This window comes from Carcharhinus amblyrhynchos, chromosome 14 (genome assembly GCF_965287045.1).
Source record: "Carcharhinus amblyrhynchos chromosome 14, sCarAmb.v2.hapA, whole genome shotgun sequence".
NCBI classification, from domain to species: Eukaryota; Metazoa; Chordata; class Chondrichthyes; order Carcharhiniformes; family Carcharhinidae; genus Carcharhinus; species Carcharhinus amblyrhynchos.
This window is the reverse complement of record NC_137337.1, coordinates 24,325,005-24,352,319: the sequence shown is the minus strand read 5'-3', so window position 1 is coordinate 24,352,319 and position 27,315 is coordinate 24,325,005. Positions and strand designations below refer to the sequence as shown.

General features: G+C 41.5%; 1 protein-coding gene across 4 annotated transcripts in view; it reads right to left on the bottom strand.

The window, feature by feature from the left end:
* Positions 1–1,555: 1,555 nt before the first annotated feature.
* The window catches only part of rtn1a (reticulon 1a), a 173,023-nt gene continuing 147,263 nt past the window's right edge, over positions 1,556–27,315 (bottom strand). For all 4 annotated transcript variants that reach the window (XM_080202436.1, XM_080202434.1, XM_080202433.1 and 1 more), the window contains 6 exons: positions 17,058–17,265; positions 14,853–14,991; positions 10,583–10,652; positions 7,557–7,603; positions 7,378–7,436; positions 1,556–2,205 (listed from right to left, as the gene is read on the bottom strand). In XM_080202436.1, the coding sequence (XP_080058562.1) occupies positions 2,163–2,205; positions 7,378–7,436; positions 7,557–7,603; positions 10,583–10,652; positions 14,853–14,991; positions 17,058–17,265 (566 nt within the window). In that variant the 3' untranslated portion in view covers positions 1,556–2,162. The remainder of the gene's footprint in view (positions 2,206–7,377; positions 7,437–7,556; positions 7,604–10,582; positions 10,653–14,852; positions 14,992–17,057; positions 17,266–27,315) is intronic.

Below are 27,315 nucleotides of genomic sequence, written 5' to 3'. Positions count from 1 at the left end.
GTTGGATGGCTGCTTTGTTGGATGTCAGGCAGGAAAGTGATGAAGGTTTGGAGAGACAGGGCAAATGACTCCTGTTCCTCATAGCCCCCAAATAGTTCTACAAAAACACTTACAAATTGGATTCTGTTGTTCACCTTCCCTTCAGCTATTGTTTCTTGAGCACTGGTAAACTGGGGTTGGAAGTATTAAAACTCTAAGGCCATATTTTAAGCACACAGCCTAAAATTTAAAATGTATTTACTAAAGCCACAAGTAGGTTTACAGTAATACTGCAATGAAGTTACTGTGAAAATCCCCTAGTTGCCACCCTCTAGTGCCTGTTCGGGTTATCACTGAGGGAGAATTTAACATGGCCAATTCACCTAACCGGCACGTTTTGGACTGTGTGTTGAAACCGGAGCACCTGGAGGAAACCCACACAGACATGAGAACGTGCAGACTCCACACAGTAACCTTAGCCAGGAATCAAGCCTAGGACCCTGTGCTGTTAGGCAGCAGTACTAATCACTGTGCCACAATATCACCCCTTATTAGCATGACTAAAGGACCCCCCCCCCAATTAGCATCTTTAAATAACTGCCCAAACTTGAGTGCAGCCCGTAACGTCATTAAAAACTGCAACTGAGCACATTTAAGAAGGGTTTTAGATTCTTGAAATGTTAACCTAGAACCTCCACCCTCTGACCTTTTCCTGCCTATCATGGAAGCTAAGAACCACCTCTTAGGACGCACACGTGATTCTCCTTCCAGGATTCTTCCTCCAAAGAACAGGATCTCAAACTAATCAGAATTCAGGAAAAATCAAATCTGCATTACACTCTCTCTGGTCCCTGCAAATTCTCTCAGGATAACGTTGCTGTAGTTAGTTAGAAAGCATAAGTCATTTGAGGAAAGTTTAACACTCCCAGTCAGCCCCACACAAATAGGGCAACAGTTAAAAGAGGTGGTCCCATTTTTCATTGATCAGTGCTTTGAAGACTCCTGATTTTGCCATCAGAGACTCCTGCTGGATACCGATAAAAACTTAATTGATAAATGGGGGCACTATGAAGCACACGTGACCCTGTTGACAATTCAACCCATTCGTGTCAGAAGGACGAGCTAGGGTAAATATATGAGGCTATGGGGGCAAGGGCCTGGGTGGGATTGTGGTTGGTCCAGACACAATGGGCCGTGTAGGATTCAATGATTCTAATGCATTGGCTGCCTTCAGTAGAAGACAGCCAGATATTTGTGGCACAAAGTCAAAAAAGGCCCTCAAAAGGTAAGTTTCAAAAGCCACTCCTTCATGTGGCCAGGAAATGAAGAAGCGCTCACACTTATCTTGATAGATTCAACTTTCTTCAGATGTAGCCTGATGTTTGTCCGGGCTAGCTGCGGCTTTCTGCTAGAAATGGGTGAGAGGCTGACCGAGGGCAATCATCAGTAAAATCTACTGGGCATTCAACTCAAATTCCTGGTCAGGATTGCCATTATACCCACCAGGGATTAAAACCTGCCTTTTAGCAACCACCTTTTATCGAAACTAAATTGCAGTTTAAAAAAAAGCCAGGAGTCTGTTTCCATACTTCTTTAATAGTATGACAATAGTTCGAAAAACATGAGCTTTGTATTTCTTTAGTTTACAAAACCAAATGCCACAATTACAGTACATAATCCTTAGAACTTTTGTGCTGGATAAACACCAAAACATCGATCCACTGTTCTATTGTTTTACTCAATAAAGCCGAACTGACTCAGTGACTTTGGAGCAATTAGACTATTGCAGAGGTGCACTAAAGCAGAAATGCCCTAGCCACAAATAACATTAAAAGTTGTAAGCACTGCCATAGCAGCAGGAAACACTAGAAAGTTAAATAGAATTAAGACTCTCAACATCATGCAATTGTTTAGAAGCAACACAAAAACACATCTAATACAATTATTATTACTTGCTCTTCATTTACTATACTTAGTGATCGACACAAGTGATTGCAGGTATTCTAATCATTTGGAAACAGCATGGGAGAAGGACTGTCTCAGCTCTGCGTGTTTCTAAAACCATGATGCTGACAAATGGGATAACAACTCTCCAAGACAAGTCTGATTAATTTGAATACAGAAAAGCTTCTGCTTCGGGTGCCCTTTCGTGTGCCAACAGTCTCTCTCTCTTCATCTTGCTCTTACTCGGTCTTTCGTTTCGCACCTGGGATTTTGGCCTGGATCCTGAACAAAAGGCACAAAAAAAATGTTGCGGTGAGTGAATCATACAATTCAAAAGCAATCAAGTTGAGATTTCGGGAAAAGAAACGAGTGTATTGGCACGAGTTGTGGCTTCCTTTACCAGCTGCATTACTTCTTGCTTTTAGTGGGTTTATAAAATTAATCCAAACCCCAACTCCCAGTTTGTACTAAAATAAGCTGGAAACAATCTTTAGATCAGTCCGAAGAATTTCTTTGGAGGGAGAAACAGAGTCCCAGTGGATGACCTTATTTCAGAACACCCTCTTCCAGCTCCATTTCTCTCTCTTCATAAATAACAGCCACTTTCCATTTGGCTGCATTTGTTAGCCAGAGGAGGTCAGTGGCAGGTGGGATGCCCGGCAGGTAAGCCTGCTTGACCTCAGGTGGGAAGTGGGCGCTGCCTCCCTCACAGCCCATTTTTCCAATCTGAGATCTCTGGGGCCTACCCTCCCTCTCAGCCTGTGCACCACAGCCTCCCCCAGCCCTACCCTGCAACCACCACCACCCCCCCTCACCTCCCACCCACCATGGTCAAAACTAGCAAACAAGAAAATGTCAATATTTGCATAGTTATTGAATCTATCTTATGCTGTAATACTGGAAAGTTGTCAGGACACTTTCTTATAACGTTCAATTTTTATCTGAAATGTGAGATTGTTGCAGTGTCGTAGAAATAGGTGGTAATTTGATCCATTGTGTTCATGATGGTCGATAAGTGCCTAACAGCCTAAACACACTTTCTTGCTTTTAGTCAGTAACGTTATAGGTTACAGCACTTCAACAGCATATCCAAGTATATTTTAAACATAATGAGGAATTCTGCCTCTTCCACTCTTTCAGGCAGTGAGTTCCTGACCCCCTCCACCCTTGGGTGAAAGAATTTCTCCTCTAATTCTTTCACTGATTACTTTAAATCTGTGTGCCACCTGGTTATTGATAAAGGTCCTTTTTATCCAATCTGTCTAGGCCTCTCATAACTTTTATACACCTCAATTAAATTTCCCTCAAGCTGCTTTGTTAAATGGAACAACTCCAGCCTCTCCAACCTTTCTTCATAATAAAATTCTCCATTCCTGCCAAAATCCTCAAAGATATCGGTAATCTGTCAAACACGATTGCATCCTTCCTGTAATGTGACCAGAACCATAGGGCTCCAGCTTTGGCCTAACCAGTGTTTTATACTGTCCCAGCATAACTTACTGATAACTAATATTCTATGCATCAGCTAGAAGCTGTACGCCTTCTTAACACACTTATGTACTGTTCTGTTCCCTTTAGGGATCTGTAGACATGCACTTAAAACCCTACCATTTATCATGTATTCCTTTGCCTTCCCAAGGGATTAGATTCAGATCTGATCTAGCAATTCTAACCTAGCAATCCAAGAGACACTGTGGACCTCAGCAGGAGCAGAATTGTATTCAACCACAGTCTGTAACCTCATGACCAGATATATTCCTAATTCTACAATTACTATCCAAGATCAACCCTGGTTCAAAAAGGAGTGATGTAGCGCATGCCAGGAGCAACACCTGTCACACCTAAAAATGAGTATCAACCCGGTGAAGCTACAACACAAGACCATTAGCTTATCAAACAGCAGGAGCAGATGGGGATAGACAGAGCTAAGTGATCCCACAAGCAATGGATCAGATCAAAGCTATGCCACATTTGTCATCAATGCTATCAACTGGACACAGTGATAACCTGCTCACCAATGCTCAATTTGTGTTCTGCCAGGGTGACTGGGCCACTGACCTCACTACAGACTTGATGCAAATGTGCACAAAACAGTTTTGAACACAAGAGTTGGGAATGACTGCCCTTGACATCAAGGCAGCACTGAACAGAGTGTGGCATCAAGGAGCCCTAACAAAATTGAAGTCAATGTTACTGTGGGTTTGTCTCTGGTTTCTTTCTGGAGATCTTGCTGGAGACAATGGTCTTTCATTATTTACAATGTCATAGAATATCAGGACATAGTCACAGTTCCTCTCTAAGGTGCTTCTTATTCCTCTTCTCTCAGTGAGTGACATCAACATGACATAGCCCCTTAGGCACATGCTCAGTTAGAGTTAACCCTTTGCTGGACAGGACTTGGGGGATAGGTTGGGGAACTCTCCACTAGTTGGAGTTATATCTATCCCAATCCAAGATGATTTCGTTGTTTTGGGCCAATCATGTCAGCTCAACATTGTTGCAGCAGTTGCTCATTGCAGTGTCCTAGACACCACCATCTTCAGCTTTTCATTAAAGATTTTCTTTCAATTGTAAAGTCAGAAGTGGATGTGTTCACTAATGATTGCTCGGTGTTCAGTATCATTTGTAACTCCTTAGATACTGAAGCAGTCTGTCCCTTACGCAGGAATCCTGGACCTCATTCTGACTTGGTCTGATAGGTAGCGAGTAACATTTGTGCTGCACATCTACCAGCGAATGACCATCTCCAACAAGAGGACATCTATCCACCTCCCCTCGACATTCAATGGCATTGCCATTGCTGAACATCCCAGCAAAAACATCTTGGGATTACCCAGGGACCAGAAACTTAACTGGACCAGCTATAGAAATACTGTGGGTACAAGAGGAGGTCAGAAGCTGGGAAATTTAAGGCAAGTAACTCACCTCCCAACTCTCGAAAGCCTGTCCACCATCTACAAGGCACAAATCAGGAGTCTGAAGCAATAATCTCCACCTGTCTGGATGAGTGTAGCTCCAGTAATGCTTAAGGAGTTTTTACTATCCAGGGTAAAGCAGTTACATGAATGGCATCCAATCCATCACTAACACACAGTGGTAACAGTCTGTATTGTCAACAAAATGCATTACAACAATTCACCAAGGCTCCCTCAACAGCACCTTCCAAACCCATGACTACCACCATCTAGAAGGACAAGGGCTGCAGACGCATGGGAACACCACCACTTGCCAGTTCCGTTCCAAAGCACACAACATCCTGACTTGGGACTATATTGATGTTCCTTCACAGGAGCTGCATTGGACATCCACAGGAATTGACCAAAATATATATCCACTGCCAATGAATAAGGCAGACAGTTTGTCACAGCATAGTAAACACTGCAAATTTCAGCATTTATCCTGCGCAGCACAACTTTTCTCTTGAAGTAAACTTTTTAAAAATGGTTATTGCTGTTGTTATCCTCATTTAGGCTACTGAATCACATCTCATTTCATCTCTTTAATTACTGGTGGCTTCTGCATCCCACTAACCTTGTTGTGATGCAAATCCCTTCTTTACCCATTTACTCAGTCTGCTACATGGCTGAATTCACAACAGGTCTACCTTGTCACAGGTACAAAATTGAAAAATCTGCCCTCTTATAGTCTATTTATTATCCAACTTCTCTGACTGCACTGACTTCTTTGGGATAGTAAATAAAACAAACTTAATTTTTCTCATTCAGTATAGAGTTCATAGAATCCCTACAGGGCAGGAGGAAGCCATTTGGCCCATAGAGTCTGCACCAACTCCTCGACAAAGCATCTCACCCTGCTAATCCACCCAACCTGCACAACTTGGGACACTAAAGGGGCAATTTGGCAAGGCCAATCCACTTAACCGGCACATCCTTGGGCTGTGGGAGGAAACTGAAACACCTTGAGGAAACCCACGCAGACGCGGGGAGAATGTGCAAATTCTACATGGTCACCCGAAGCCAGAATCAAACCTGGGTCCCTGGCACTGTGCCGCCCACATTGAAATAGCGATGTACTCCTCATCAATGAATTGAACCCTGGTTTCCCGCATGACAGACGGAGATACTAACCATTATGCTAATGAGGAACTTTGCCAGAACACTTCAGATAGTTTGCTGAAAGCAACTTGGACATGATGCACAGAAGGAAAATGAGAATGGACTGTGAAGAATGCACCGCCAACAATCGGGCGAGAAGTCACTGCAAAAGCTCTGTTTTCAAAGAGATCAGTATCCACATGAATGGAGCCAAGGCAATTGCTGAAAGTATCCATTTCATTGACCATCTCTCCATAGAACGAGATCATTGAAAATTGTGTAACAACCTCGAATTTAGGTAAAGTGCATAGTTACAATTTCTCTTAGGGATAGTTAGTTTTCTCCCAGTGCCATGTACATAACCATATGGCTCAGAGAGGGTGCTGTGTGAAACTCCCAGTCTCCTGACAACCACAGTGGCAGAGGAAACCATCAACTACAAGATGGGTGCCTTACGAACAGGTTTACTTCACTACATGTCAACTGACAGGCTTATGACAGATGAAAACATGTGAAAACTGTATGTTGGAATAGAATAATTTTATGACTATCAAATGTTGCAAAGAAGTTGAATAAAGATGAAGTGCTGTGGGGGAGGGGGGTGCTGGGGGAAAAGAGTACACCACATTCACAGTCATGAAAAATGTCACTTAAGAATTTGATAAGGGCCCTTTCAGCGCTGTGGTGGGACAGAAACCTGACTGGAAACTTGGAGCTGTGTGAACAACAAACACAAATTTGGGAGGTGTCAATATGTTCAACGACCTTTAAGGAAAGGGAGGTTGGAGACGTGAAGGTATTGTAGGGTCAAAGAGTTAAGGCTGGATTTTGAGAGTTTGGGTATGGTGACAACAGTTTTAAAAAGGAAGGAACGGTATCTTTGGAGAGAGGACCATTTACAGCATCAGCTAGCATAGGGACTAATCATAGAATCTCTACGGTGCGGAAGGCGGCCATTCGGCCCATTGAGTTTGCACCGACCACAATCCCATCTAGGCCCTATCCCTTTTACCCCATGCATTTACCCTAGCTAGTCCCCCCTGACACTAAGTGGCAATTTAGCATGCCAATCCACCTAATCCGCCCATCTTTGGAGTGTAGGAGGAAATACATGCAGATATGGGCAGAATGTGCAAACTCCACACAGCCAATGACTCAAGCTGGGAAATGAATCCGGGTTGTTAGCAGCAGTGCTGACCATTGTGCCACCATACTGCCCCTACTAATGTAAAGTGCACCTGAGAATATTGTCATCTCCACTGCAGTTATGGTTTGGTCTCCATTCACCTTTCTGATAAATACAAAAAAAAAGGCTAATGTGGATATCATGTTTCCCTAGGTTCATAATGGATCACCCACTCTGCAAACTTTGTACATATAACGCCAATGCCAAACTTACTTTGCCACCACAGAATTAACATGGGTCCTCACCAGTCCCAAATACTGGTCGATTTGTGCCTGAAAAAGTAAACCGTAAAACACGGATTATTGAAATAAATTTACTCACTATTATACAACACTAATATTTTCATTTCTAGTTTTCCCCCCCAAGTACCTGAAAATAAATAAAAGATTTACCTGATATTTCTCATATACAACAGGCAAGGAAAACATAGAAACGACAGCTGCAAAAGGAAAATCAAACATATTATTTGTTGCACTGACATAATTCCTCTTAGAGAATGTACAGCATCAAATGTTTAGCTAAAATTCGGAGTTAAGGAAAAGGATTGAGAGAGAAGATTTGATGTGATTCTTATCTCCAGCATACTGAAAGGCAGGGAGAAGTCAGTGTAAGGAGGATACTTAAACAGTAATCACAAAACTGAATCATTAATGAGAGGCAGATCTCAAGAGAGGCCTTTGATTATATTGTTTCCTGCTCCCCCAACTAAAACTGGAAAAGATTCCCTTCAGCAGTGGTTGATTATGTCTCAGTTAATTCTTTTCAAAAGAAACTAGATAATAAATACGGCTGAAGTGCAGCCCAATAACAAAATGGATACATGCATCACCATAATGAAGGTACTAAAGCACATGAGGGGTGCTGTTTTTACCCCTATTCTGTATTCAATTTCTCAGTCTCAGAATCATAGAATCCCTGCAGTGCAAAACCAAGCCATTTGGCCCACTGAGTCTGCGCTGAACACAATCCCACCCAAATCCTATTCCCATAACTCTTCATATTTTTCCTGCTAATCCCCCTGACATTAAGGGACAATTTAGCATGGCCAATCAACCTAACCCACACATCTTTGAGTATGGGAGGAAACCGGAGCACCCGGAGGAAACCCACACAGATACAGGGAGACTGTGCACTCTCCGCAGAGACAGTGACCCAAGGCCAGAATTGAACCCGGGTCACTGGCGCTGTGAGGCAGCAATGCTAACCATTGTGCCACCATGCTGCCACAAAAACAAAGTTACAATTCAGGTGGGTCAAGAGTGAGAATATCTCAATAAGAGGAGAGGGGAAGCTCAAAAGCCACGTGTAGGTGTTAAGTAAGGATGGTATCTGGTTTGGTGTGATGTCTCTGCTTGATGGGACAGACACTCCAGGATCACATATGAAAAATGTTCCATCAAGGTACTGCACGGCTGTTCTTGACAATTGGCGTGTAGTCCATGGAATATACTGGGGGGATCAGTTTGAGATCTCGTTTCCACCTTCCTGCACCACCTCTATTACCCTTGATTTCCTTTGTATCCAAAGCCCATCAATCTCCATCCTGAATGTATTCAATCACTAAGCATCCACAGTCCTCTACGGCAGAGAATTTCAAAGAATCACAACATTGAGTGAAACGAGAAAAAAAAACAGCTTTCATAACGTCAGAGTCCAGAGCACTTTACAGCCAATTCAGTATTTTTTTAATAAAGTGTATTCACTGTTTTGATGTACACAGGAAGATAGGAATTAGGCGCGGGAGTAGGCAATTCAGCCCTCCTAGCCCGCTCTGCCATTTAACATGATTATGGTTGACCTTATCCTGGTCTCAATTCCACTTTCCTGCATGTTCCCCATAGTCCTCTTTTCATCAGAAACATATCTACTTCTTTCTTGAATCTTGATTGACTCTACGTCCACTGCACTCGAGAGTAGTTTCTTCTCATCTCAGTTTTGAACTTATCTCCACTCACTCTATATTTATGACCTCTTGTTCTAGACTGTCTCACAAGGGGAAACATCTGTTCAATGTCCACTTTATCAATCCCCTCTAGCACTTTATTTCCCTCAATCAGATTCCCCCTCATTCTTCTGAACTCCAAATTATCCAACTGTTCCTTGTACAACAACCCTTCCGTCCCTGGCATCAATGAGGTGAACCTTTTTTGGATGGCCTCTAGTACCACCACATCATTCCTCAAGTAGGGAGGCCAAAACTGGACATAATACTTCAGGAAATGTAGGAAACACAGCAGACAATTTGCACACAGCAAATCCCCATTCACAGAAATATGATAACAACCAAATCATGTGTTTTGATGATGTTGATCATGGTATAGGTACTAGTCAAGACACAGGAATAGCTAACTTCCTTTCTCTTCTTCAAAACCCATATGCTCGAGTCAAATTCCCTTTATATTGCTAGCTAACCTCCATCTGCTTTCCTGATTGCTAGCTATGCCTGCATGTTTTCTTCTGTGATTCATGGCACAAGGACAACCAGATCCCTCTGACTGCACCTAATTCCCGGTCATCACCATTTGAAAACATGCTACTTTTCCGACCAAATTGGATACTGCTGTTCCTGCCCAAAAGAGGTATTGCTGGAGAGGGCAGATATGAAGCTTCTGTCTTTCATTAGGAGACTACACCCATCCCATTCAGTCATCTGTTCAAATGATAGTGGATGTGAATAAGACCAGGAAATCACTTTGACAATGGATATGGAACAACTTCCTGATAGCAATTTAAAAAAAAAGCCCACTTAGTCCCAAACTGGTCCACACACCCCCAGCAGCCAGCTATTCTACACATAAAGTATCCAAGGTCACCAAGGGGAATCAGTGCTTCCTGATGCCTGCATGACAGACATGAGGCATATGCTTGGAAAGTGTATTAAATCTGATGTGCTTTGATTTCAATTGTGCTGAGTTTTTCTTAAGCACAGTATACAGTAAGGTACACACAGGGGTAAGGAACAATGGTGAAATTAGACTTGAGGTTAATGGTGTCAAAAATTGGCATTTGGCTAAGACATTCAGCAAATGTGCTGTTCGCATAGATGGGACACTTGGTTCGAAGCTCTTATCACTGAGGCCCTAATGCAAGGCTCTTCTTACCTGCAAAGGTGGTTCAGTCCCTGTGATGTGCTTTGTTCTTGGTTCGAGGTTGGGTTGAGATCAATCTACCCATCTTCCAAACCCCTTTAGCATCCTGCTCCTGGAAAATGTACCTCTAATTTAAGGAGGTGCTAGTACGCAGCAACAACAACCTAACCTTCCTGGGAGTATCAGTTTGAAACATCTAGGCCTACATGAGCTGGACGGGTAAGCCAAGTATAGATTGGCACTTGCATGCATTGCCACTTTGCTCACAAGCCTGGAAAAAGGACAGCAGTATCAATCAATGTTTGTGTTTTATGTTGGAACATAATTACCCATAATCATCAAGGTCAAGCCATTGAAGATAGCTCCAACATAGGTCAACAGCCACATCAGCACTGCAAACTGAAAAAAAAAGACCAGTTAAACATGAACGTCACAGTAACCAACAGTAGATTATTTCACAAATAGAAGCCCAAAGATCTAATACGATTAACTAGCGAATCTCACTGCTAAATTACCCTTGCTCCATTTTAAAGCAGATAAACAATCTAAATCACATTCAACCATAGCAAAAATCTGTAGTAACAAGGATAAAAATCTATACGTACTTAACAGTAAACTAATTTAATTCATCGATAGGTATTGAAAATTACAGATCTAAATTCTTTTTCTTTTTTTGTAGGGCTGTATATCTTAAGGGACATTATCTTCAGGAAAGGGTTTGCCAATATGTTTATATTTGATGAAGGATGCAATATTATTGCTTTTGCATGACATTCCAATGAAAACAGTGAACATTCTGCTTCCTCTATAGATTGCAAATACAAATCAAACACTTTTCCTCAAAGAGAGAAGTTGGGATATCTGTCATCTCCCAGAAATTCCTAAATTATTGGTAGTTTAGCAGTCTCTTTGAAGAAAAGTGATTTGTATTTGCAATCTATAGAAGAAGCAGAATGTTCATTGTTTTCATTGTCTCCATGTCCCCAATCTTCACCTAACACCAAGTCTGAGGCATTCATGAAAGTTTTGATAGCAAGATGGGAATATTAGCAGTTTAACTGACTTGGCATGTTATCCCCATTCCTCTTGTCCACCAATCAAATTTTCTCTTCAGGCTCCTGCCACCCTGACCTTGCACACTTACCTTCCTCTATTTTCCAGTCTTGTCCTTGGTGTCTTCATTCTACTCATCCAGAAGACTCGCTTCCTGTTTCTTTAGCCAGCTCACAGCCCAATCATCCCATTTAACCCAGAGAATAGCTTCCAATTCCATTTCCTCACTCTCACAAAGACTATTTAATTTCATCTCCATCTCAACTGCAATTCCACTGCCACTGAAACTCTCATCCATGTATTGTCATCTTTAGACTTGACACCTTTATTGTTCTCCTTGCCAGCTACCCAACCCCCTCCATTCTCTGTAAACTTCAGCTCATCAGTATCTCTACTGCCTCAATACTATTTCGCATTATCCTGCTCTTTCATCAACTGGTACCCAAAAAGTCACAAAATTTAAAATTCTTGCCCCTGTTTTTAAATCGTTTTGTTGCCTCATCTCTCCTAAACACAATGTAACCACCTCCAACTCTACACATCCCTATTTCTGGTTCTCCTTTCTTCTACCCAACTACTGTGCCTTGTGCATCCCCTCCATCTTTGTCTGTCTCGTGCTTTCATCTATCTGGGCCTGACACAATTCTTTATCTAATCCCCTTTGTCCCTCGCTCGTATCCTTTAAGCTCCCCACTGAAACCTATTACATGGGCCTGGCTTTTGGTCAACTCTCCTCACATGCTCTGGTGTGCTTTTACTTTTTTTAAAAAAGCAAAAAGCAAACATGAAACAGTTGGGCATTCCTAATGGGAATAAAGTAAAAATGTATTCTCAGTGTAAACCATTTGATTGCTAAGCCATTAAGGATAAGTAGATTATGGTAATTATTTCTTGTTGTACAATCAAGGAGGCTTTTGTCCTGAACCATAGAGGCTCAAGTGGAATCAAGATGCTTTAAACCATCTGTCAAAAGGATGTGTGAAATGTCCCAAACAGATAGGATGTATCAAACAGAGCGAGTCTATCATTTGTCCAGTCTTTGTGAATAAACATTGTGAAAACAGTTGACATTGTTCAAGTAGATGATCTTGGATTTAGACGGCACTTCAACACAAGGCTTCTTTTTCCAAAGAATTTTACAAGTACAGTAGGTCTCTGATTTAAGTTGATCCATTATAAATCATTCCACTTTAATGTTGGTTGGGTAATGGGACCTGTGTTTGCATTCAGTGTTGCGGGCTTCATTTTAAAATCGTTTCATCATTTTCATGCCAAGAAGGGGCACATCACCCGAACAATGCCATTTTGGAGCAGTGCCTGCCATCTCCTGACCTTCTGCCTCATTGCTAGCCCTTCACTTTGGAGCCTCTACGGTCCCCTGACCCTGGCCCCTTGCTGTCGATCCTCCAGTTCATGATGGGCTCTCGCCAAATATGCTCCCACAGGAAACTGCACCAAGCTGGTTTGTCATTTAGCTCAACTGTAACCTTTAATTATCGATTCTGACAAAAAGCCACTGGTCTGAAACATTGGGCAGATTTTTCCTGCTTCTGCTGTGATGGGTTGGAAGGTGATGGTCCAAGAAACATTGAGTTTCCACGTCGGGACACTTTCCCGGCACAGTCCTGACGCCAGGAAGTTCCAGGCAGTCAATTTAAATACTGAAGAACTCGACTATGGTCAATTCATCAGGCCCAGCACAACGAGGAGTCTGTGGCCAGGGAAGGCCAACCCACACCCCAGTTGGCTATCCAAAAAGGTCTGCCTGCATAGCCCCACTGATGTTTATTTTATTTACTTAACTCTGCGCCCTCTTGATCCCAGACCTGCCTCAGCTCTCACCACTTCTCCTGCAGAGGCTGCCCGAGGCTTCAGACCAGCTTTAACTGGATGTCAAACCTGGACGAGACCAATCAGGGGTTGTCTCTGGGAAAATTACTGAGTAGGTCCTACTGCTAGCGTGTAGGCTCGGGACCTCCATTTCATCCTGACATTGGAACCCAAAGCCCATGGCAAAATCTTGCCCATAAATTCTCTCTTCACAGATGCGTTCAGAGCTGTTGAGTATCTTCGGTCTTTTCTGTTATTATTTTCGATTTTGTAATCTGTAATATTTTCCTTTTGTAATTCAACTCAGCACTGCCTTTAGACTTCTATATTCTATACCAAATGTAATACTCACTCTTTCCCCCACCCCCCACCAAATATAGCTAATGGTCCGCTATGTAAAATACCTGGCATAACTGATATTATTTACCTTTTGAAGTGACATAAAAGATATAATGGAATTCATATGTGCCATAATATAACATTGTTCCACCCAGATACAATGTTCCATCTGGACACAACGCCAGGTAACTTTAAGTGTAAGTCTCATTTCAGTACATAGGCTTGTTCATGGAACTGGTGTCATGAATAATAGCACCGGCCAAACTGGAACCTACTGGCGTACTGTAAATGCTACTCCAGTTTGAGAAGGCAACAAAAATGGAAAATGTGACAAATCGCAACATTTCAATTAAATACTTTGAATAATAACTTGCGAGCCAGGGAGGCAGTAGTGTAGTGGTATTGTCACTGGATTAATAATCCAGAGACCTAGGGCAAGATCTGGGGACCCAGGTTCAAATCCCATCATGGCGGATGGTGAAATTTTAATTCAACTGGAGTCAGAAGGATACGTAGGAAATAAGAGCAGAAGTGGGCCATTCAGTCCCTTGAACCTGCTCTGCCATTCAACTGGATCATGACCAAACGTCATAGATGTTTACAGCATGGAAACAGGCTCTTCGGCCCAACTTGTCCATGCTGTCTAGTAGGTAGTCCCAATTGCCTGCATTTGGCCCATATCCTTCTGCACCCATCTTACCCTGTAATTATCTAAATGCTTTTAAAAAGACAAAATTGTACCTGCCTCTATTACTACCGCTGGCAGCTCGTTCCAGACACTCACCACCTGTGTGCTCAAAAACTGCCCCTCTGGACCCTTTTGCTTCTCTCCCCTCTCAATTTAAACCAATGCCCTCTAATGTTAGACTCCGATACCTTTGGAAAAAGATGTTGAATATCTACCTTATCTATGCCCTTCATTATTTTATAGACCTTTATAATAATCATCCCTAAGTCTCCCATGCTCCAGGGAAGAAAGTCCCAGTCTTTCCAGATTTGTAGGGCATTGTGTGGTTAAGTAATGATGAAATATACGAGATAATGAAATCTTATCGCAGGCAATTAGAAGTGAAGTCTGTGCAATGTTTTGTCCTAAACTTACACACTTTAGTGAAGCTCTGCTAATATGGTACACTTGTGACTAGATTGTGCAAGATGTCCAGCCTTTGGTTCATTCCTGACCTTACAATTGAGAAGGCAACAGGTATGGGAGGACATGAGGTGTAACAGTGACAAGAGGTCACTGCAGATGATTTCTCAGGATGGCAAAAGGAGGGAGTTTTAAGCTTTTTAAACAGACTGAAACCTACAAAAAAAAAATCAATTAATAGCCCTTCACATTTAAGCCATGGAATGAAATGACCCGGATGCTCTTACTTTCAGAGAATCCACAAGATCCTGCACCAGAAACAGTCGTCGCAGTTCTTTGACAGTACTGTTTACGTACACCAGCGCAGAATCCGCATACTTTTGAATCTGCTCTTCAGAGAGGGTCGCGTCCATATCCAAGTAAGCTCTGCCAATAAAGAGAATTATTAAACAGAGAAAGGACAACAAACTTTGAGGGTTGTGGTGTTTTGTCAGACGACTCAATGGAATGCAAGATATGTTTATACAACCTGTCCTTGTAATTAATCCCTTTAAATCCCAGTATAATCTACTCCATTTTGTTATTCGTCAAAGTAGCAACGTCCTGCATCATTAGGTGACCGCTCACATTGTACTATATTAAATCAATGTTTCTATTCCATTCAGAAGTGATAGAAAGATTAGGTAGCATAACAAGTGTCAAATCAAGAATTTAATATATGTAGTTTTTTATTACTATTTATATATTTTTTTCTATTACCAATACCTGCCGTACCTATTTTACATCCAGCTGCATACTCCCCTAACCTCACCAGACTGGTTTCCAAACAAAGGGTTAAGGCAGCAAACTGATCTTCCAGGTTTCAATGTCACAATCTCTACTGACTGGCCACTGACTCTGCCTCTCTCCCTATCAACTTCCTGAGGCTGATCCGGATTCTTCGCAACCTTGGTGTCATATTTGACACTGAGATGATCTTCCAACCTCATACCCACGCAATGGGTTCAATGTTGCCTCACAGCTCCAGAGACCCAGGTTCAATTCTGTCTTCGGGTGACTGTCCTTGTGAAGTTTGCACTTTCTCCCTGTGTCTGTGTGGGGTTCCTCTGGGTGCTCTGATTTCCTACCACAGTCCAAAGATGTGCAGGTTTGGTAGATTGGCCATGCTAAATTAATCCTTGTGTTGGGATAAGCTGGGTAAATGTGAAGGGTTAGGGGAATAGGGCCTGGGTGGGACGTGGTCGAATGGCCTCCTTCTGTACTGTAGAGATTCTATGATTCTATTCTGTGCTTCAATCACTAAGATCCCCTATTTTCATCTCCATGGCACCTTCCAACTTGAGCCTTGCCTTGCCTTCTGCTGCTGACATCCTCACCAAGGTTGTAATCTTTAGACTTGACTAACAGTCGATAGGAAAGACCTATTTCCATTAGCAAAGATGTCAATAACCAAGGAGCATAAAGTTAAAACAATTGGTGAAAAGATAATAGCAGGGTTGAGGTGATGCCTAAAAATCTTGTCACGTTAAGAATTCTTGGATATGCACTTAGGGTGACGTAACCTATAGGTCTATATGGACCTAAGCTGGAAAAAGTGTGATTTCACTGGGTTGCTTTTTGAGTCTGAACAGATGGGATGGATTGATTAGCTTCCTTTTGTGCCATAAATCTTCCTTTGGCCGGGATACATTCCGCTCCTGTCTGGCATGAATGGGAGAGGAAATTATTGTGACAAGTGAAAGTTGTATGAAAGCATGACGTGTTTGTCTCCTCCACCCCACGTTTCCCGATGTTCAATGTTGGGATCATCATTATAGTAAACTTAGATCATTACCGGCCCATACACCAGTATCAGTCCCTGTGCCAACCAGCCAATCAAAAAATCCATCCACGGCAGCTTAATGGCAGAATGGTGAGAAATCTGACTGGTCTCTGGAGAGACCTGGTGAGCAGACCTCCCAGGGGAGATCAGGTGAGTTCAGCGCTCAAGTGAGAAGACCAGATAAAACACATTATTCATTCGTGAGACATGGACGCTGCTGGTTGGCCAGCATTTACTACCCATCTCTAATCACTTTGAAATTGAATGGCTTGTTAGACCATTTCAGAGGGCATTTAAGAGATAACCACATTGTTGTGTCTCTAGAGTCACATGTAGACCAGACCGGGTAAGAACAGCAGATTTCCTTCCCTAAAGGGACATCAACTGGCCAGCATTCACGTTATTTGTCAGATATCACTCATGAAAAATTGCTGGTGTGTTTCATCAGACAGCAGGTTGCTGCTCTTCGGAAATTAATTACACCATGTGAAATTCTTTTATGTTTTAGGTAGGCAACTTTTGTTTTATTATGACTATCCTTGTGCTCATATCCTGATAAGTTTCAGTGCTTAAATTTGTGAACGATGAGGGGAATGTTATCAATTGACAGAACAAAAGAATTACAGATTACAGCATTCTTGAAGGAAGAAAGGAGGGGCTGTACACTTACTTAAAAGGGTGTCCTTCATCGGTCTTCTGCACAGCCTGCAACACTGATTTATAAATTCTGAAGCAGATTGTAGCTGAGAGTGCAGCAAGCGCCAGGTAGGCTATGACACTCACAACACTGAATTGGGTCAGTGAAAACAGCAGAAGAAGCACACTCCCAAAGACAATTCCTGTCTGCTTGATGTCATGCCAGTACAGAAGATCAATAACTGTGGAGGAAAGAAGAGAGAATAAGATAAATCCGCTTCAAGATCAATTACTGTGAATGATAGTGAGTGTACCTAGAACATAAAACAAAACGGCGGTAAGTTTAGTCAGGTCTCTTGCAAGCCCCTTTGGCTGATTTGTTTATCTTCTTATCTTCACAGCCAACATCTGAAGAAAAGTTACCAGAAAATACAACTTTTTACTGTCTGCATTACAGATTATATCTCTGAAAGAAACAAGAAGCATAAAAGTGAAAGAAAAAAATTCTGTAAGTGTGATTTTTCCTTGTTATACAACTGAAACGTTTAAAGATGAGAACCCTTTAAAGGCTCATCATGAATGCAAATTATAGGGTGGGATTTGCTGCACAACCCACCACAGGAGGTGGCCAACCACTGGACAGTGGTGATCTTCTAATCCCACTGTTGTCAATGTCGTTTCCCATTGAAGGTGAGGAATGCATTCATCGAGGGTGCATTGTCCACAAGGCTGGAAGATCCCACTGCTGTGAATTACCAGAATGTTCTGGCCTTATTAAGCACTGTGTATTAAAGCATGCCTTCTGAAAGTATGTAAACTCCCTGTAAAATAATGGACCAATTAACTGGACCATTATCAACATGAAATAATCCTTGACATTTTACCTTTGGGTTTGCAAGCAGAAATAACTTTAATGGAAGTTTGTCATTTTATTGCTTAGTGCAAGTAACTAACATTCAAATTCCAAGACTGTATTGCAATTAGCTTTTAAAATAGGGAAGTAGCTGCCTTCTTTAAATGTTTTGTTAACAAAGACATGATTAGTAAGTACTGAAGGGCAGGGCAGCATTACTGCTAAGGGCACTTGATAAAGTTCTGTATGTGGGGAAGATGACTGGTAATTGAACCAGCTTTTCAGATTGAGGACTTCATGCAGACAACAGCCAACTGTGCAGTCCCAAAGGCAGCTGTTCTAAATCACTGTTCATTACCCTGCTCTTGAGTATTATAAAATATTTCAATACACAAATGTAAAGATTACAAAAGGAACCTTTAAAGTATTACAGCATATTCCCTGAAGAATCTAATAAGGCAGAGAATTCAAAAGGCGGAATGAGAGAAGGGAGGGATCTTCAAAGAATAAAGACCAGGTGATCACATACTGTAAGAAAAGGTAAGTAACTTTTAAAAGAAGGAAAATATAAACACTGTATTATGTATAATTAGCAAATTTATAAAAGGGATAATATTTGGGTATATTTATAAATATATATTTATTATTAATTATGTATTGATAGTTCAACCAATACAACAATGTTATCAACAAGGCTAATGAAGTGGATCGCAAAGGCATCTGGTCAAACTAAATTATTTTAACCGGAAACGACTTAATTAAGACTACGTTTGGAACATTGTGAACTTTTAAACATCTTTACCTGTAAAAGAATATGCAGTTTTTGAAGAAAGTTCTGAATGATTTTGATATCTATGGTTCTAAATTATACAAAGAGACTTGGCAGCACGATGGCACAGAGGTTAGCACTGCTGCCTTACAGTGCCAGGGGCCGGGGTTCAATTCCTGGCTTGGGTCACTATCTGTGCAGAGTCTGCACATTCTCCTTGTGTCTGTTTCCTCTGGGTGCTCTGGTTTCCTCCCACAGTCTGAAAGACGTGCTGGTTAGGCGCATTGGCCATGCTAAATTCTCTCAGTGTAGCGGAACACGTGCTGGAGTGTGGTGACTATGGGATTTTCACTGTAACTCCATTGCAGTATTAATGTAAGCCTCCTTGTGACTAATAAATAAACTTTGAACATTGACTTTCATGCAGAAACGTTTATTAAAATCCCACATGATTCAGATCTTTAAATTGTGAGGCATGAAAGATACTGATGCAAGCAACTTACATTTATATACGGTTGCACCTTGATTGTAATGAAACGTCACAGGTCTTTGGAACTGGTATGTTAGACCCGAAGCTGCTAGGTATGTCATGGGGTGGAATGTAAATACTCAATAAAGAATGATGCATCATTAAATTGTCTTTCTGAAATTAGTTTGGAAGAGTGAAAGGAAGAAATATTACAGCATGAAGAATCTAAAAAGCCAGAGGGAAATCAAGAGAGGGATGAAAGGAAGTTACAGTATCTGTTCTCAAGCGGAACGAGTCCATGATACTTGTGGTCTATTTTAACTTGTGATCTCAGGCTGGAGCCTGACCCATCTTTTCATTAAAAATGCTTAGCACTAGTACTAGATTGCCCCCTATAATTGATTGTGAAGGCTCATGGAGGTCTAAGATGATTATAATTTGTAGGTATAATAGAAAAAACAAAAGGAATTGCAAATAAAAATGGCAAGTAGAACACTTATAAGGTTTTGTTTTGCTCTGGTTGGACAATTCCTTCAAAACACAAAAAAAACATAGAATTGTTACAGTACAGAAGGAGGCCATTCTGCCCATCGAACCTGCACAGACAACAATCCCACCTAGGCCTATCCCCGTAACAACACGTATTCATCCTGCTAGTTGCCCGGGGAAGTGATGGTTTAGTAGTATCATCAGACTATTATTCAGAAACTCAGCAAATGTTCTGGGGACCCGGATTCGAATCCCACCATGGTAGATGGTGGAATTTGAATTCAATAAAAAATAACTGGAATTAAGAATCTACTGAGAACCATGAAATCATTGTGGGAAAAACTCATCTGGTTCACTAATGTTCTTTAGGGAAAGAAATCTGCTGTCCTTACCTAGTCTGGCCTACATGTGACTCCAGAGCCACAGCAATGTGATTGAATCTCAACTGCCCTCCAAGGGCAACTAGGAATGGGCAATAAATGTTGGCCCAGCCAGCGAGGTCCATGTCCCAGAAATGAATTTTAAAAAACAGTCCCCCCCGACACTAAAGGATTTAGCATGGCCAATTAACCGTACCTGCATATTTTTGGAGTGTGGGAGGAAACCAAAGCATCTGAAGAGAAAATCCTCTAACAGCCTTCGAAGCAGACATTTCAAACCATGAATTCCCTCCCACTGAGTGGTAAATGTGCTCATCTTCCCTATCTTTGTCCTCACCTACTTTCTCTCTATATTATTTCTACAATCTTACTAAAATGGTCTTTAGTTCTGATGAAACGTTATACCCAAAGTGGCATTAGCTATCTTTTCTACAAACATGTACTGACTGCCCTGATGTGAACATTTAACATGATCCGCTTTTACTTAAATTGCAGCATAACTCAGAACTTACAAAATATTACAATAATATTTTCTAAACACGTTCTTTAATTCAGCCAAGCAAAAGACATTTTATACATGTAGCTATTGCTAGGATTAAAATATCAGCCGCAGCAGCTTGTTCTTTCCCTGCGCATATTTGCTGTCCTTCTTTCTTAAGGTTGTTGTACACTAAATTTCCCTTCTTTTTCTGGAGAGCAGGTGAATAGATTAAAAACTCAGCCATTTCAACTGATACGCATGTGACTTCATTGTTCAAGCTTTAGGCACGCATTCCAAGAAAAGGGGAGAAAATGCAAGATCTTGCAGATTAATCAGGTTCTGACTCATCTGTATTTGCTATCACAACTGATCATTGATAATGAGTTCACCTGGTGGCAAATCGTAGCAACTACATAAATTGCAAACCTTTTTAAGAGGTGAAGCTATGTGAGATATTGGGAAAGATGTGCTTAACAAAATAATTGATGAAATTAAACAGATCAAAATAAAATAATTCTAAGAACTTTGCTGTACCATGTTATTGGATAAAATTTGAGGACAAGGTGCTGCTACATTTTACACTGAGCAATTAACTGTTGGTAAAACATAATGCAGTGAAAAAATTAGGTTAATCAGTGTACTCTTGAAATCAGAGGCTCATTAATTAAGATGAATGGGCGGCGGAAAGAACAAACACAATTGGAAAATGGGAATCAATTTGAATTCTGAGCCTTACAAACGGAATTAAATCAGTCTGCATTATTGAAAATGTTACCAAGTCAAAATGTCTTTGCCTTATAAGTGCCAAATATACATATTGCAATAATAATAATAATAATAATAATAATAATAACAACAACAACTTGATTTTAAAAAATTGTCACATTCTATTGAAATGTTTCCCCTCCAAAATAAACTTTGGGGCTTTCCCTCATCACCAAGAGCATATAAATTAGGTATTATTTTGGACACCCTCTTCTGCACCTTCTTCAGACTATTGATACCTTTAGTGTGTGTGTGTGTGTGTGTGTGTGTGTGTGAGTGAGTGAGAGAGAAAAAAAAGAGAAAAAAAACTTCCATTTAAATAGTGCCTGATATGACTTTGGAGCATTCCAAACATAATCATTATGATGATGTGGGAAACGTCGTAGACAACCTGCACAAAGCAAGGTCCCAAAACAATGAGATAGTGACCAGATCATTTGTCTTTGTGATGGTGATTGACCAGGTTGCTGTAGAAAATGCCCTGCTTTTCCTTTAGTGGTGCCATGGGATCCGTTCCACTGACCTGGACAGAGCAGATGGAGTCTCGCCTTAACCTCTCATCCAAAATGACAGTTTGGGGACCACAGCTGGATGCTGCATTTCGTGTGTGGATGTACTAACGCAGTGGTGGGCAACCTGCAGCCCATGGGGCACGTGCTGCCTATCTGGGTTCTGAGTGTGACCCATGGGACATTTTGTTGACTGCAGCCCATAAGTAGGGTTGCCAAATTCTGCTGATTTATATTTCATAGTTTTTTTTCCCCTACTGGTGAGACTGAAGCGATATGCACTTGAAGGGCATGTGAAGGGTGGTGCGTGCTGATTGCACACAACATTGATGTAGAGGGAATGCACAGTCAAACATAAATATCTTTGTTTTTAATCATTTGAAGTTGATGAGAATTCTATTAATATGTGAATGATTAATCAATTTGTATAAATTATGTAATTAATGTTATTCATGGGGGTCACAGTTAGTGAGCAAACAGTCCACTGAGATCAAGGAGAGCCACTCAAACTGCCCACTCATTCGCCTCAGGTTGCCTATAGTGTATTAAAACCTTACACACTGCATTTTTGTTTTAACCTCTTTTTGACAAGCTGTACTACTAAAAACTTTGGTTGTTTCCCTCTCAGCTGCCTCACTTGCCCCTAGTTATTAAAAAGTCCGTAAGACCATAAGAAATAGGAGCAAAATTAGGCATTCGGTCTATCGAGTCAGTTCCGCCATTCAGTCATGGCTGAAAAGTTTCTCAATCCCATTCTTCTGCCTTTTCCCACTAACCTTTTCATCCCCTTACCACTCAATGAGTGTATTTAAGACAGGTCAACATTTACTCCAAGATTTTTTAAATATATTACCCTTAGTGGGTACTGTTCCACAGTCTAAACATATCTAACCCAAAACAATGACACTGTTATCTGTATTATCTGCTACAAATGGGCCCACACCCTTAATTTGTTCAGACTGCCCTATGACCCGTTAACCCTTTTTAAATTATTGATCTCTGAATGTAATTGTGCCACCTGTGAATTAAAGAATGGTTCCATTTATTTCCTAATCTAAATAATTGATGAAAACATGAAGCAGCAACAGCCCAAACATGGAGCCTTATGAAACTCCACTCAACCATGCTCTATTCAGATTCACTTCCATTAATGACAATCCTTTACATATGATATCCTAACCAATTACCTATTCAGCATATCTGCCCAATTATCCCATAAGATCCAAATCCATCCAAATTGCCTCCTACACGGAACTTAATCAGTTGTATTCTGGAAAGCACCGTATACAGCATCTATAACACACATCGTTGCTTACACTCTCAAAGACCTTAAATTGGGTCACTGAGGTAGGAACTACATTTTCTAAACCCGTATTGGGCAACCCTAATAAACGTTCTACTTGATCGTAAATCACTTCCCACCCTATGCTTTCCAATAGTTTCACTACAGCAGACATCAACTTCACTGAATGCATGAGCCATTAACTCAAACACAACATTCACCCCAACTCAATTTCTTTTAGCACTCTGGAGAAATTGAATCAGACCCACTGGCCTATCAGATTTAAACAGCTGAATTCTAACATTAAGTTCTATTAAAGCAATTTAGGTCTGAACTCCTGAGACCATAGCTGAGAAATGATAACTGATGCAAATCCATTTAGCTCATTCCACATCTTTATCCTCATATGTAAAACGTTCTGATAAATTTCTCAAAGGACCATACCATAACAAAAGAAAATCTGTTACTGTTATTACAATTATCCATTATCTTTCTTTCTCATGTTTTCTTTTTGTTTAAACATGCTATATATTGGCTGCTATATTTTGTCAGCAATTTTTATCCACTGACCATTGCTTGGTTAACTATTCTCCTTTCAGCAAAGTGTGCATCACCATGATTGCTATGCAGACATACTGGGCAGACTTTTATGGAGGGGGAGATAAGGTCGAATCAGGCAGCTCCCTGACCCAGCAGCCCTATCTCCTTTAAAACTGCCCCTCCCCACCACCCACTGTATTTGCATTCCAAGGGGTTGGGCCCTCTGCCACTGGAGTGGACCTGAGGCAGCAATGGAGGCAAACAAAAGGCTATCCTGGTAGACTAGACAGCTCACATCTGTTTACTGAGACATCGGCCCAGTTGTAGGAATGAATGCAAGGCTCTCAAACCCTCACCCATTCTCCATATGCCCCTTATGCCCTCTCATATGTCCCCCCATGAATCCTCTGTAGCCATTCACTATAAATCCACTATGGGCAGTCCTCATGAGGGCTTTGAAATGTTAACGATCACAGTGGGATGGGAGACTCGTCCCCATTATGCTTCAGTTACGTAGGACTTTGGTGACACCACATGTTTAACACTGTGCAGTTTGGTCTCCTTATTTAAGGAAGGATATAAGTGCATTAGAAGCAATTCAAATGAGATTCACTGGAATGATACTTGGAATGAGCAGGTTGTCTTATGAGGTAAGGTTGAGCAGACTGGGTTTTCTGCCACTGGAGTTAAGATGATTGAGTGGTGACTTGATTGAACTATATAAGATCCTGAATTGTCTTGACAAAGTAGACGTGGAAAAGATGTTTCCTTTCCGGGTGAATCCAGAACTAGGGGCCACGATTTTGAAATTAAGACTGCCCTTTGAGGGCAGAAACGAGGAGAATTTTTTTCTCTCAGAGCGTTGTGTGACTTTTAAACACTGCCTCAGAAGGCAGTAAAGGCTGGGTGAAACTTTTAAGAGGTGGGGGGGTTGGTTAGATTCTTGTTAGGTAATGGAATCAAATGTTATTGGGAGTAGACAGGAATATAGAATTTGAAAGACAAACAGATCAATCGTGATCTTGTTAAATGGTGGAGAGGCGGTGCAGACTCGATGAACCTAATGGCCTCTTTCTGCATTATAGGGATTCTATAGTTCTAACACTGCATTATATTGTTGCTGCTAAATCCATTATTGGCGCCTGATTACAAATATCATCCAACATATTTGCAGCCAGGGTCATTAATATTGATTCTCAATATTAATTAATCCAATGATGGATGTTAGCGTTTTACTAGTCTTTCAATGGTTGTTTGGTGAATTTTGAGAGGGAAAAATTATCAGGCATAATTGAGGGAGAAGGTTAAAGTGGGGGGGGGGGGGGGGCGGCGGGGGGAGGAATAAGGGGCCCATGAAACAGGGGAAGCACTGAGACTGATGACTGCACTCCCTGATGCTATCCTATATGTTCTAAACTAAGTGATAATATATTCCACTGGTGAAATGCATTTCAAGGAACATGGAGTACAGCCCCAATTGTTATTAAAATATTTAGGTGGGGATTAGACACGCCTGTTTTGCTTTGGGCAGCAACGGGAGCAGAATCTGCAAAGTTGTGTTTCACATTGATGTGAAATCATGTGGTTGTCCCCTTCCCCCCACCATTAGTTCAATGTTGGGAACCTCATTATAATAATTTAACATAGTTAATTATCAGGCCTATATCCTGGAATCACCACCAACCCCTCCCAACCCTTCAGAAAATCCATCCACAGCAGCGGGATGCCCTGAAGCCCGGCTGGTCTCCAAAGGCATGAGTTGGTGAGCAGATTTCCCGGGGAGCTTAGATGAGTGCAGTGCTCACGGGTGAGCAGATCGTGCCTGGATAAGGCCAGGGAAGTGGACATGCACTGCTTTGCTCACTGTGCACTGGTGTGACTCTGGATCATCGAGGGTCTAGGCTGATGGTGGGACAAGCGCTTCAGAGGCCATCCCACCAGCATTACATAGTGGGACCTGTAAATTCAAAGTACTGCACTACATGGTGGCAGCGAAAGCTACCATTGCTGTTGGTGGCCTCTGATACGCTTTTCCCGCTCAACATTGGTGTTTGCTGATACTGGGGAAAATTTTGGCCAGAGGTTATTTATTGCCTTGAACAAAGAAAGTCTTATGAATTACATAATGCACATGTCTGAGTACAGCAGGATTTTACTGTTCACTGTCAGATTATATAATGCACTCAAATATTTGACTCTGTTTACTGAAGCTGCTTAAAATGCAGACTGAATGCCACGCCCTTCATTCAAAGAGATATTTGGATATGGAATTGTCATTTTGACACCTGGCTAATGATTTTCGCTAACATACAGGTTTTAACTTTTATTTCTATTCTGCAATTATTCCTGATTTCATTTCTCGCAGACAAATGCTTAAAAAAAAAGACCGAAATTTTCCGCCACTCCTACTGCAGGGATGTTTTGGACCTGCCGACTGTGACACCCCAGCGCAGATTCCCCAGCAGTGGAGGGCACGAACAATGGGAAAATCTACTGACAGCAGCAGGACCAGAAGATATCCTTCTGTCACTCTTATCCTTGTTATTTTGCTGGACTGAGACACTTTCACAGAAACCTCAAGTTTTAACTGAGACACAATGCATGTTTATTTACACGCTCTCTTTTGTTTGCTTTCTTCTTCATGTAGGATTTCTTACCTAGCGAGGCAGCAATGACTTTATCAAATTCAAACAAAGGAGTTTTCCCTGTTGACTCTAATGACCTGACACTCCCTAATGTTACCAGTTTTTATTACACAAAAGGAACGTCTCTTCTTGCCACCTTAAAAAGAAATTCGCTTAGTTTAGGACCTCAGTTGCCAAACTAAATCCTGCTTCTCAGTGCAGCTGTGTTACTCCTCACTGTAATGCCTGCGTAATGTTCATTGCGTGCGTGCTATGGAAAGGAAAAAGGGACAGAGAATTATCTCCGCCACCCTGATGCTACATCTGCATTTCCACGTCTTCCACAAATAGGTGAAACTCGAGCACGGTGTCTGTGCCTGCAATAGACAAACATACCCAACACACACTTGGGAAATGTGCAGGTAATTGTGACTCTTCTGCCTCAATTTACTCTTAGCGCAGCCAAGGGGATTTTCACAGTAACTTCATTGCAGTGTTGATGCAATGACAAATAATGATGTAATGACTTATGACAAATAAATAAACTTTATTTTTAACTTCATTTCTTTTAAGACTACAGCTCAGTTCCTTTCCCTATTTCTCAGTGCATCACGGCTGTAGCCATGTCATTCTAATAGCTTGGCCCACCAAGTTTAAGCATATGGCAGCCTTGACTGATGTGTGTACCTGATAAATTCCATCTGGGGAAGAGAAGGAGAAAGGGGAGAGGGAGGCAAGCCCCTTGGCCATTATTACTACACACATATAAACCTATGATGCTTGCTCATCAAGATTACTGCTGCTTATTTGAAACTAACTCAGTTTGCATGTTTCATGGTGGTGGAGGTGGCACACCATTGGCTGGCGGTGGGATCTTCTGGTCCTGCCACTGTCAGCAGGGTTTCCTGTAGTTTCCACCCTCTGCTGCCAGTGAAACACGCAGTGGCGGTTCGCTGTCAGCAGGCGCAGAACATTCCGTCTGCGTGAATGGCCAGAGGATTCTGGCTACTATAACTAATATCTGTATCCAGCTTGTTCTTGATGTTTAGATTCCAGTAAACATACAAAGAATTAACATGCATCTTCAAAGCCACCCTCAACATCAATTCATTCTTAGACTTAACGGAAAGT